This window comes from Echinops telfairi, unplaced genomic scaffold, assembly GCF_000313985.2.
Source record: "Echinops telfairi isolate 266 unplaced genomic scaffold, ASM31398v2 ScPeMD7_7420;HRSCAF=8458, whole genome shotgun sequence".
NCBI lineage: Eukaryota > Metazoa > Chordata > Mammalia > Afrosoricida > Tenrecidae > Echinops > Echinops telfairi.
Window position 1 is genome coordinate 53,483,620 of NW_022111320.1, and position 12,813 is coordinate 53,496,432.

General features: G+C 56.9%; 1 protein-coding gene across 1 annotated transcript in view; it reads right to left on the reverse strand.

Annotated features, from left to right (window-relative positions):
- Nucleotides 1-7,974: 7,974 nt before the first annotated feature.
- Nucleotides 7,975-12,813, reverse strand: part of ITIH4 (inter-alpha-trypsin inhibitor heavy chain 4) — a 13,569-nt gene continuing 8,730 nt past the window's right edge. Inside the window, exons 15-23 of the mRNA XM_045297418.1 lie at nt 12,694-12,768; nt 12,434-12,544; nt 12,060-12,116; nt 11,610-11,630; nt 11,404-11,520; nt 10,228-10,396; nt 8,707-8,861; nt 8,491-8,584; nt 7,975-8,227 (exon numbers count right to left, since the gene is read on the reverse strand). Coding sequence (XP_045153353.1) covers nt 8,158-8,227; nt 8,491-8,584; nt 8,707-8,861; nt 10,228-10,396; nt 11,404-11,520; nt 11,610-11,630; nt 12,060-12,116; nt 12,434-12,544; nt 12,694-12,768 — 869 coding nt within the window. The 3' untranslated portion in view covers nt 7,975-8,157. The remainder of the gene's footprint in view (nt 8,228-8,490; nt 8,585-8,706; nt 8,862-10,227; nt 10,397-11,403; nt 11,521-11,609; nt 11,631-12,059; nt 12,117-12,433; nt 12,545-12,693; nt 12,769-12,813) is intronic.

Below are 12,813 nucleotides of genomic sequence, written 5' to 3' on the forward strand. Positions count from 1 at the left end.
CTTCCGTATGATAATGGGTGACGCATTTGCAGAATATGAAAACTCCACTACTGTGGAGGGGAGAGGAGACATGGAAACCTGTAAAGTTATGAGTTACCGGCATGTCGTTACTGACAGGCTCAAATGGCTCAAATGTCAGGGGCCACATGGAAAGGTGTTAAGAAATGACACTGTAACTATCATTGATTGGGGCCCCCATGGAAAGTTTCTAACTAATTGCTCAGAGGAATCCAACACCACCTCATGTGATTATGTCAGTAATTGTGAGTGGCAAAAGACCCCTGATGGCATTGCCACTACCAGGTCAAAGTTGATGGCCTGGCATGAAGGAGGCCTTGCGCCTCCCCGCCCCAGGTTACTGAAGCCTGTGACAGGCCCTGAACAGTGGGACCTGTGGAAATCACCGCTTGCCACAGAGCCTTTAACAGGCTACACAGGAAGCTTTACTGGCACCAGTAGGTCTGTTATACTTATACTTTTCACAAGAAGGAGACTCGATACACAGTCTCGTGTGTAAAGCTGCCTTGTGTGCTTGCTGTAGGACACATCATCCTAAGTGAAACTGCGCGCAGTGCCACTTGCCATAAATGTTACTTACATGAACCGTGCTCTACTTATAAACCTTTTGAAAGGCAGCATCCTCATCCTAAAAAGCAGGATGGGGTGTGGATCCCAGTGGAGATGAAGCGCAGATGGGAGAGCAGTCCCGAGTCGTCCTTCCTGATGCAAGTGATGTTGGAGATGCTGAAAAGACCGCACCGATTCGTGGGAATGTTAATCGCAGCTATAATCGGACTTACAGCAATTGCCACCACTGCTGCCATCACTGGAGGAGCTCCACAAGAGTCCATCAAAACTGAACATTTTCCCTCACTGAACCATGGCTCTGCGGGGGACAGCACTGGAGACACAGTGCTGGGAACAGTGCCCGGTCTGGCGCCAGCACGCTGGGGCGAGGCACTGAGGGCATGCAGCAGAGCAGCAGGGGGAGCGGAGTGATGAGACCCCCGGGGAATACCAGAAATAGACTTTGGAGACCGAGTGTGGCACCCATCAGACTCGACTGGAAAACACTGGTAAAGGCCAACAAACAGACCTTGAACTATTTATAGGCTTTTCCATTTTTGTCAGTGGCTTTCTTTTGTTATTGTTATTTTGTTCTTGCTTTCTGCTGTTGTTGTTATTGTTTTGTTGGTTTTGACTTCCTTTGCTGTTTTATTTGGCTTTGCCTGGTTTTTGCACTTAGTAATGTATCTGTATGTCTAGATAAGATAGGCGGGACAAATACCTCAGAGATGAAAACAACGAGACAACTGGTCCTGGGAGGATAAGGGAGAAGGGGAGGTGGGAGAAAAGAGGAGGAGGGGTGGAACCAACCCAGGGACAAGGGAACAACAAGTGAACTAAAATCAATGGAGAGAAGGGTGTAGGATGCCTAGTGGGGCTTACTCAAGGGCAATGTAGCAACGAGGAATTACTAAACTTGAATGAAGGCCGAACATGATGGTGGGACAAGAGGAAAGTAAAAGAAAATAGAGGAAAGAACCAGGAGGCAAAGGACATTTATAGAGGTCTAAATACAAGCATGTACATATGTAAAAATATATATAATGAGAGGGGAATAGAACTATGTACTCACATCTATATGTTAAGAATTAAGGTTGCAGATGGACATTGGGCCTCGACTCAAGTACTCTCTTAACACAAGAACACTTTGTTCTAACATCCAGCATTCTGTGATGCTCACCTTCCCGACATGATTGCTGAAGACAAAATGGGTGCATAAGCAAATGTGGTGAAGAAAGCTGATGGTGCTTGGCTATCAAAAGATATAGCATCTGGGGTCTTAAAGGCTTGAAGATAAACAAGCGGCCATCTAGCTGAGAAGCAACAAAGCCCACATGATAGAAGCACAACAGCCTGTGTGATCATGAGGTGTTGATGGGATCAGGTATCAGGCTCTAAGATCCAGAATAAAACCATACTCAATGTGAATGTGGGGGGGAGGGGCTAGGAGTGGAGACCCAATGCCCATCTGTAGACAACTGGACATCCTCTCACAGAGGGGTCACAGGGAAGAGATGAGCAGTCAGGGTGAAGTATAACACTGACGAAACACACAACTTTCCTCTAGCTCTTTGGTGCATCCTTCATCCCACTATCATGACATCAATTGTACAAGTCAGAGTAGACAAGAGCATGCACACTGCTACAGATAGAGCCTGAAACATGGGGAATCCAGGATAGATAAACCCATCAGGTCCAACAAGGAGAGTAGAGATACCAGGAGTCTTAGGGGAGGGTGGGGACGAGAGGGGGAATCGATCACAAGGATCAATCTAGAAACTCCTCCTGGGGGACGAATTATGGAAAAGTAGGTGAGGGGCGACCAAGGACTATGCAAGATATGGAAAAAATAATCTATAACTTATCAAGGGTTTGTGAGGGAGGGTAGGCGGGGAGGGAGGGGGAAGAAATGGGGAGCTGATATCAGGGGCTCAAGTGGGAAGAGAATACTTTGAAAATGATGATGACGCATATGTGCAAATGTACTTGACACATTAGAGGAACATATGAATTGTGATAAGAGATGTAAGAGCCCCTGCTAAAAGTAGTTAAAAAAACAAACCCAAACTGAACACTTTGTGCAGAAGCGGCAAGTGGACTCACATCGGCTCTGGGCCACTCGGGCAAAGGTGGATGATGAAGGGGGGAGGCAAAGCAGCGGAGCTGCAGCAAACTGTCCAGTGGCTGGAGATCAAAGTATAGACTTGCAACATCAGTAAACCCTAAAATGTAACTAGAGTGCTAAAATGTAGTATTAAATTAAAAAATGGCGCGGTGGAGTGGGGTGCCAGCCCCACCCACTGCTAGAACTCACTGGTTCAGTAATACTACTTCTGGGTTCAGTAATGCACAATTGTACAGCTGAGATATATATGTATTATATTAGAGTCATCGAGAGCATGAGAGATATTACAATAATACAGTCAGACACATTACATGGTAACATTGCTCCCTCAGCCCAGCTTGGTGGTCCATGTGGAGAGCGGGGGAAGGGAAGGAGGGCAAGGGAACAAGGGAGAGGGGAGTGACCAGGGAGTGAGCAGCAAGGAGCTCAGAGTCAGAGAGGTCCAGTCCAAGAGCTCTATATTGCTGACTCACGCCTATGTATCTTTTGGGGGCATGCCAGCCCACTAATTACAGGCAGAGACATACTTCACAGGGAGGGGTTACACTATAGGGTACCCAGTAATGAGAGGGTGGTCTAGGGGGTGGTCTCTGGGTCTCCATAGGAACCATTATCAGTAGGGTGCAAACCCCTTCTACAGGAACCAAGCTAATGGTCCCAAGCTTCAGAGAGAAGTAGTCCATTGTCTCCAATAGCAGGGAGCAGGCCCAGTGCAGTCTGGCAACTGATCGCCCTCAGGGGGGGGAATGCCTGCGCATCTGACCTCCCCCCACACTAAAACCGATTTCTGTGTAACCGCTTACCTATATAATGTAACCTTACTTGATTGGGATTTGATTAGAAAACATTTGCAAGGGCTTAAGGGAAACATTTTGCTAGATGTTGATCAGCTAAAAAGGATATTTTCTACACATTCAAAGACAGACTCGAGGCGTCCCTGGCTCTGATAGGGTTAAACAATTGCTGGATGGCATGGAGGGTTTACCCCACGCGCTTGGGTTCAAAGCATTTCACACAGCTTAAGTTCCAGTCTGATTGTTCTGTTTATCATCATAATTTTGATGCTCACAGTCTCGTGCTGCTTCTATAGAAAACTAAGAGATATGAAACGAAACCATGTTGCCTTTATGACTCTATTAAATTTTAAACATAATACAGAAGGGGGAAATGTGGGAAACTAACACTGAGGGAAATATGACTGGGACATATTCCCTGACTAGTACAGAGGGAATCTGGAAAGCTAGTGTTCCACAGCAGGAAAGCCGCCACTTTGGAAAGTCAGAGATAGAGTCCAAGCACATTTTCCTGTATTAACTATCTTTTCCCACAGATTCTCCCCTTAAATCTGTGCTGCCTTAAAGTGAGCAAATGGTTGATTCTGTCTCCTATAGAAGCAGACATTCCTATTTGCTCTATCTCTTCCTGCCGTGGCATCCAACCCCTCTCATACCTTCCCCCACATCCATCCATCCATTCATCCAATCATCTATCCATCCAACATCCATCCATCCATCTACCCATCCATCCACCCAATCATCCATCAAACCAGCCAGTAATCCATCCATCCAGGTAGTTACATAATCTGGTGTCAATTTGGAATTTGGAACTTGAGAGGATTAAGAGTGAAGGGGTTATAGCCAATGAGGCCTTCGTTTGGGCATGGCCGTCCCCTGAGGATTCTGGGAATGCCGGTATTTCCTTCTTGGAGGCAGGAGACACTCTCTCAGCTCACTCCCAGAGAGACATTTCAGCTGACAAGACACATGGAACCAAGCTAGTGTCCTGAGCTGAAGGAACCACGTGGAAACCCCTGCCAGCGCTGAGATGCTTCTACCTACACTGGATCCACAAGACTTCCCACCCACTGGCCTGTGACCTTCCTGCATTCGGCGTCATTGCATGTGCTTCGTGAGTCTGAAGAGGACTTTACAGATTGGTATTGGACATATGGGCTAATATCGGACTTATGGACTTGATCTGGACTGGGCTGGTATATTTTCTCAATATAAACTGTTCTTGTATATAAAACTCTTTTTTACACACGAGTGTCTCTATGGATTTGTTTCTCTAGTCTACCCAGACTAACACACTACCCATCCATCCTTCCACCCAACCATCCATCCATCAAACCAACCAATCATCCAGCCACTCATCTAGCGGATAAACACAGCATCTACTCCAGGCCAGGATCTGGAGCACACAGCTCAATAGAGGGTGCCCCTGGAAGGAAGCAGTGGGTGGGTGGGGGCAGCGCAGGGCACATGAGAAGGCTGGAGGAGCTCAGGATCAGACTGGGAGGTGCTAAGAAGCCCAGAGGGGTGGCTTCAGCCGAGATCCCGATCCGATCCCGTAGGCTGTTGTCCCAGCTCCCACCCGCTGGGGCCGTAACCAGGGATTTCCGGGGCCCACGCTGGTCTGGGGGGCTGGAGGGGGGGCTGGAAGAAATGTTTGCTCTCAGGGAGATCTCGGGTGGGCGGCTGCTGGGGAAACTGGAGCGATTACTAGCCTAGGGAAGGGGGGTACATGATATTCCCCTAGTGAGCTCCCCACAGCCCCAGGTGAGTTTGGTGTACTTCCTGGCTGGCCGGCAGGCCTGGGAGGTGGACAGGGTAGAAAAGGCTGGCTTGCCATCCCAGGGGGAGGGCAGAGACAGTGGAGGAGCCCCAGCGTTCTGAGCGCCATCGTGAGCGTCAAGTTTCACGCAAACACTGGGGAGAACGAGCCGGCCCCTGGGTGTGCGCGTGCACAGTGTGGCTCGTTGCCACCCCTCCCAAGGGTGCTCATCTTTGCCCAGTGCCCAGGCTGGCAGGTCAGGGGAAGAGGAGGTGGGGGGGAGGGGGGGGAAGGAGGAGAGGAGAGGGAGGGGTTCCGCTCACCGTTCTGCCTTCTCTCCGCAGCATCTAGAGGGGGAGACCCACCACACGGTCAGACCCAGACAGACTCTATCTTGGTTCGAATTCCACGTCAGCCTGTCCCTGCTGACCACCTCTGAGGCTTCCCGGGGAGAGGCCTGCTTCACAGCCAGGGAGAAACAGCCCCCCCTGGCCTGGCTAGGCCTGGCCCCACCCCCGACCATCCCCTCCTGCCACCTGGCCTCACAGGACGGCCCCAGCACCTTCCCTAACTCTGCACGCTGTGTCTTGGTTGCAGGTCTGGACACACTGGCGGTACCCTGCTTGGAGCCCTGGCTCTCCTTTCCGCCAGACGGACTTCTCTTCCTTCAAAACTCAGCTGCAGTGGAAGTGAAACCGGCTCCCCAACACCCGTGAGGAACGTGCGCCTTAAAACAGGCAAAGACAGGGACCCCCGGGAGCGCGTGCTCCATAGCAGAGAGGGCAAGAGCACAGGGCCAGGCCAGGCAGGGTGGACTGGCAAGCGCACTGACACCCTGTGGGGCCAGCAGCCAGGGCTGTGGATGGAATGACTTGCATGGGATCAACGTTCACCTACCGCACAATCCGTGTTCAAAAATTAGCTCGTTATTCAAGTAGTTCAGCAGCTACTCTGCACTTGGCTGTTACCCAGAGTCCGTAGGTTCGAAGCCCTGGGAGGAAGCTGGGCGTCTGCCCCCTGAGAGAGTACAGCCTTGGAGACCCCTAGGGGCGGGTCCTATGGGGTCACTGTGGGGCCACAGTGAGTCAGAGTCAACTCACAGCAGAGGGTTGGTTTGGGCCGGATTACAATGCTTGTAAGTCAACAATCACACACACACAAGAAATCAACTCCAGCCACACCACTCCAGAAACCCTTCCCGGGGCTCCCCAGGCCCTGGGCTCTGGGACAACGCATCGCTCCCAGGGCGACACTGTTTCTCCGCATGTCCAGGGACCCACGTCCCGGCTCGGCCCGGCCCCCAGGGCCGATTCGCCTGGAGAAGGGCAGGGCTCGGCTGTCCAGGGTCCACAGAGAACCTTGCCCTGCGGGTGCTGGCTGGGCCAGAAAGCCACTGGTGACCCCTCCACCAGCCCAGTTCAGGGGGTCGTGCCCCCGAGGGTGAGCTTAGGGCGGACACCGCCTCACCAGGCTGGGCCCAGGAAGTCTGGCAGCGCCCCAGACTGCAGCCCCATCTCAGAGCACCCTTCACAAAGGGCCGCCCCCCTGAGGCAGGCACCCTGCAGCCAGCTGGGCTGACGGAGAGGGTGTCTGCCACTTGGCCAACCTGCGGCTGGCGAGCCCTCCCGCCAGACCGCCCTGGAACCTTCTGGAAAGACGCACTCAGTGAAGGTCTGTGCTCCCTCATGATTTGGTTTGCTGAGCAAGTTCAACGCCTTCATTTCCTGCTTTGCCCTGGCAGCCAGGAAGCTCAGCTCTGCCCACGCTCGCTCCTGACTGCAGGTTCTCTGACCCCCGCCCCCCTTGTCTCTGATTCACCTGTCCTGTTGGTTGGCTCTTTTCTTTTCCGATTGGATTCCTGGTGTTGCTTTTATGCTCTGTGCTGTTCATCTGTAAGCCACAGACGCATGTCCTGTTTCTAGAAGGAGGTGGATTAAGATACTTTCAAACAAGATGCTGTGTCTGTGCAGGGACTGGGTGGAATCCTTGGGGCATGGATGGGAGACCCAACAGCACAAGGTGTAGAGCTTGGGGGTCCTGGCTCCCTGCCACCAGAGGAGCTGCTCTTGGGACGGGCCCTTGCTTTCCTCCGGGGAACGGGGTCTTGGCTCACTGTCCTTTGCAAAGAGTTGGGCTAAGGAGCCCCAGAATGCCCCTGGATTGGGCACCAGACTGCTCACCCCAAGGAGGGCAGTTCAAACCGACCAGCTGCTCCTTGGGAGAAATACAAGGCCGTCTGCTCCCGTGAAGAGCCACGGCCTGGGAAACTCCAGGCAGCAGCTCTACCCTGTCCTCCAGGTGGCCGTGAGTGGCCCGGGCGTGGCAGGGCGCAAGCGGGCCTCCCTTTGCGGGACAGGCCTGCACCTGGGCACAAGCGAGGTGCCATCGTGAGATCTGAGTTCAGCTCACGAGGAGCAAAGCCCCCTCCACAGGTCCGGAGCCTCCACCCACTTCTCTCTCTCTCTTGACTCCGACTGCTTGTTGCCAACCGGGGCTTCGTCCCTGCGGGTTCTCCAGCCCTTGCCCTGACTGGGGCCGGCGCAGGGTTTTAAACGGGGCTTTAGTCCCCGACACATTAACTCCCGTTTGCAACGTGAAGAGACCGGACAAGGCCCGCCGTCGCTCTGCATGCCGTGGGTCCTGGGGGTGGGGGGTGGCTGAGGGTCTGACTCCACTGTGCCAAACGCCCAGGTGGGGTCTGAGGCTGAGGAACGCGCCACATCCTGGGCTCACACTATGTTTTTTATTTATTTACGACTCTTGGGAACCCTCCTCATCGCAGTGTAGGCCCACAGGGGGCCCTGTGGCCGCAGGGGGAAACCCCTGACACTGTCTGCTAGGTGGCCGGTGATGACCCCTGGCTCCCAGGGGCAGGATGGGCTGTGGGTGGGGCCTGGCTCCTCCACTCCGGGCTACAGCACCACAGACCAGCAGGACATCTCGGCTCCTGGAGGCCCCTGTTGGTAGTCCAGCTTGAGCTCCCTGGGACAGACAGATCGCAGCTCTCAGGCATGGTGGCAAGAAAGCAGGACAGCAGGGTTGGGGTGCGGGGTGGTGGTGGTCTCTTGGGCTCCCCTAGAATCCCTTTCTGACGTGCTGACAGGGACTCATCACCCGGGGGACCCCACAGGTCAAAGGCTTTAAGAGTTACGGGGCTCCTGTGCTCCCAGCATGCCCCGGGGAACTCTGGGTAGTGTTTCCAGGGCGGTCACTGAGCACTGAGACGGGCATGTGAGGGGTGTCACCTGGTGGCAGGGTGGTCAGTCCCCTGGACGGTCAGTGTTCCCTTGCCGTCCTCGGCAGCTTCGGGCTTCCAGAGCACGTTCTGGTAGAATTGGCCTGGGACACAAAGGCTGCGTCAGCAAGACCCAAGCCAGAGATGGGCCAAGAGAGGCAGAGATGAGGGGGCACTGCCTGGCCGCCCCTAAGGAGGCCCCCTGACCGGACCATGGGCGGCGTACCGAGGGTCCCGCTGACGTGGCTGGAGAAGCGGTCGGTGTCCCGCAGAAGGAGCCGGAGGCCTGCCCCAGGGCCCTCCCAGGACATCAGCCCGAGGGTCACTTTGTTGGGACTGGTGAGCAGCAGGAGGCCGGTCCTATCCATGGTCATCTTGAGCCTGTGGACAAAGCCAGTGTCCTGAGCAGGAAGGTGGGGTCTGCGGAGGCTGTGAGCTATCTGTCAGAACCTGGGCAGTCTGGCTGGGCCGGACCTTGAGGGGCTCTCCGGGGGTCTCGGGAGTTCACAGGGCAGGCAGGCAGGAGCAGCTGCTCTGTCCCTGGGCCTGTTTCCTCGTGGGTCACACGGGAGGTCTGTTTACGCTGTGTTGTTTGTAAGCGGTTGTACCCCTTTGCCTTCTCAGCGGGAGTTTGCTGCTCATTGACACGGCTGCTTTTTGTGTTGTTACACGACGACATTCAAACTCCCTGCCATCAGTTGGCGCCGACTCATGGCGACCTCACAGGCCAGGGCAGAGCCGCCCCTGTGGGTCTCCGAGGCTGACTCTCCACGGGAGCATAGAGCCTCGTCTTTCTCCCACGGAGCGGCTGGCTGGTGGGTTCGAACTGCTGGCCTTGCGGTTCCCAGTTCACAGCCTATGGTGCCACCAGGCTCCCTCACTCCCAGAGCACAGTGACTTTGTGTCAAGGGCGACTTTCAGAGACGCTGACATGCTGTCACGGCCCCAGGTCCCAGCAATGGTGGAGCTGCCTGTCGAGTGCCAGGCTGCCCCTCGGGGGCTGTCCACATGGGCTTGCCCTTGGCAGACTCTGCTGTGGCCACGGGCCTGTCCAGTGGCGGGGCCTGCTTTTCTTCACGGGTGTCTCCTGAGGTTCCTGAAAGCCAAGGAAACACCAGAGGGCCTCTCCACCCATGGGTGTGAGCAGACAGTCCGAGGATGGCCACTTTTCCGACGCTCTCCTCAGATGACCCGAGGCTGCGGGAGGCTCATGGGTGAAGCGGGAGGAGTTTCCTGGTGGAGGCACTGGGCCCTCCTGACTTGGACAGGAAGGGATGCGCCACCGCCCAGAGCTGGGAGTGGCCGGCCAAGCCCCTCTCCTGAGAACCCCAGTGACTCCCGGAGCCAGAGAGCCGCCTCTGGAAGGCTGTGCCCGAGGGGCTGTCATCTGCCCGCATCAGCCCAGACCCCAGGATTTCAAGCCAGGCAGACGTGTCCGCTGAGCTTCAAACGCAGGTTCAGGAAACCAACCCCCACCCCCACCCACCCTCCTCTGTGAGGCAAGCAGGCCAGTGGGTGCTGTACCCCCTGCTCTCCGCTGGGACCTCCATCCTGCCCCCGACCCATTCCTCTTTCTCAGACGGGCAGGTGCTGGTCAAACAGAGTGCCGCTGGAGGGACCACACTGTGCCGGGTTCCATGGGAGTCATGCTTCCTGTAGTGCAGCCCCCCCTGCCCCCCAGGTCCAAGGCCTCAGGCCAGCGATGTAGTCAGAGGTCACCCAGCCAGTGTCCCGGCCTGGGCCTTACCCGGGCATCGTCGTGAACAGCGTTTTCTTCCACTGGTGGGCAGAGCTTCCTTGGTCCCGGGTCACCATGACGTGCTCAGGGGACACATGGACACACACCTTGGGGTTCTTGAAGGTCACTTCGATCCACGAGAAATGTGTCTTCTCAAACTGACCGGTCACTTCCAGCCCTGGGAGAAGCAGGCCCAGAGAAGCCCGGCTATGGCCCCCGTCCGCAGCACCAGCACTGACCCAAACAGGAAGTCTCCCCTGACCCTGTCCGCCAGGGACGGGTGTCACGCTGTCAGCCGGCCAGAGCAGGCCTTCCTCGGGGTCCCCCACCAGCATCTCCTGGTCTCCTTTTGAGTGCTGGGCCCCTCAAGTCCCCTGTGGCAACGCTTCTGGAGTCTCCCCCTCCCAAGGAGCCCTCTGAGAGGGAGGTCCTCTCAAGTCTATGAACCTTCCAGTGACCCCTGTCCTGGGCTTGGTGCCGGCCTAGATGCCAGTGGTCCTTGCCCTGCCCTGGGAGCAAACAGATTCCTGTGCCAATGGAGACTGAGTGGGCACCAAACAGGCTCGGCAGGCAGGAGGGAGCAGTGGGCTTCACTGATGCTGCAGATGTGTGTGGGGTGTCCCCACGTCTGTCCGCTCACCTCAGCTAGATCTGGGGTGGGGGGCGCTTCCCAGGGGCCTGGCAGCATGCCCCCTCCCACCATGACCCTGCCCTTGCACCCTCTGCATCCCACCAGCAACTTTTGGGGCTTCTGCAGGCCCTCAATGCTCCCCTGTATATCCTATCCCCTCCCCCTTCCCCTCCCACCTGCTTCAGAGTCTCCCACTTGCCCGCCAATGAGCCGTGTGCCCTCACTCAGCTCCCCGGACCCTCAGGCAACTCCTGCCTCTTCCGTGGCCCTCTAGGCGCTGCCCACCGGTCACTGTGCTCATGGGCACCCAGGTCTGTGCCTGCCCTGCTCCCCAGAGTGTAGGGGGTCCACTCATGGGTGGCCAGTGGCCCTGCAGTGGCCAGGCCAGGGACCTGGACCAGGAGCACCAGGGAGCAATCTGGGGGGTGGGTGTGTGAGTGAGTGTGGGTGTGGGCGTGCCAGGGGTGGCTGGGAGGACGTGCTCAGAGGGCTGGGACAGGCCAGGCAGCGGGCGTCCACCTGCCTGCTTATCTCCCTTGGGGAGCAGGGCTCACCTTGGTCAGGGTCGGACAGCAGGTGCACAGGTCCCTGGGCGTGCTTGAGGTCCACGCAGAGTGGGTGCACACTCTGCCCGGGCAGTGGCAGGATGGCGTCAGGAGCCTGCAGGGGGGCTGGGGGAGCAGGTGCCAGGGTCCTGGGGCAGTGGAGTAGGCTGGGCATCAGGGTGGGCTGGGGTGCCGGGGGGCGGGCAGCAACTTACCTGGGGTCGGGGCTTCTGCGCCTGTTTCAAGAGGAAAGGGGCTCTAAGATGAGGCAGCTCCATCCTCAGGGGAGGGGAGGAGGGAGCAAGGGACCCTCTTCAGAGCCACAGGTTCACAGCGGTGCCCAGGCTTTCCCCACCCAGGGCTGTGGGCTGGGCGGGGCGTCATCCTCAGGGCCCACATGTCCCTGTGAACTATGCGTCAAGCCGACAGAGAGGACTGAGCGCAGGGACACAGCACCCAGAGCCTTTCAGCCGCCACATCCCCCAAGCGCCTGCACACAACCCTCCACCCAGAAGGGCCTTTGCAGGGGGGCTTCTGAAACGGAGAGGGCAGAGGGTCTAGCTGGTCCGTGAGGGGGCCTCGTCATGAATGTGGCCCCAGCATATGAAACCCCCGATTCGGTTACAGGTATGGGCCCCGAAGGCCCTGCCTTGGGGACCACATACCTGGTGAAGCTGAAACGGACACGGACCGTGGGAGCCCGCTTGGCTTAATCAAAGAGCCTAGCAGGAGGAGGAAGAGGGAGAGGGAGGGGTGAACGCCCTGCTGAGCAGTCTTGCCTGGGCCCCTCCCCTCTGGACCCAGAGGTCTGCTAGCCCAGGACTTCAGTGACAAGGGAGCAGTGCAAGAGCCCCCGCCAGAGGGAATGAGGCGCTGGGGACACACCGGGCCCTGCTCTCCACCTGTCTCCACGCCTCCTGACCTCCGCTCTCCCTCCTTCAGGGACAGCTTCTGCGGTCAACCAAATGTCCACATCTGGAGGCCACCCACCCCCTGGCCCCACCCCCCGGCAGCTTTCCCTGGTCTGTGCCAAGCTTACTCAGCCCGAAGTAGTCCGGCACCCTCAGTGTGTCCATGTCTGGGGGTTCGGCGGCCAGCACAACAGCAGCACCAGGAAGCCTGGGGTCTCCGGACATGGTGGGAAGGCCGGCTTTGGGACAGGGCGACACAAAGTCACCACAGCCCGCACAGCAGGGCTCTGGGACCTTGCCTCCCCTCCCTCCACCCTTTGGGCAGACACAAGGCTGCAGCCACAGGCCCTCGTGCGCGCCTGCTCTGTGGGGTGCCGCACCCCCTCACCGAAGACTCTCCAGCCAACTTTCTTTCTTGTTCTGACAGCAGAGAGAGTCTCGGGGTAGTGGCCTCCGGCGCTCCCTGTTAGGGCACACCCGGACTTGAGCCCCGCCCCCATGCCAGGCT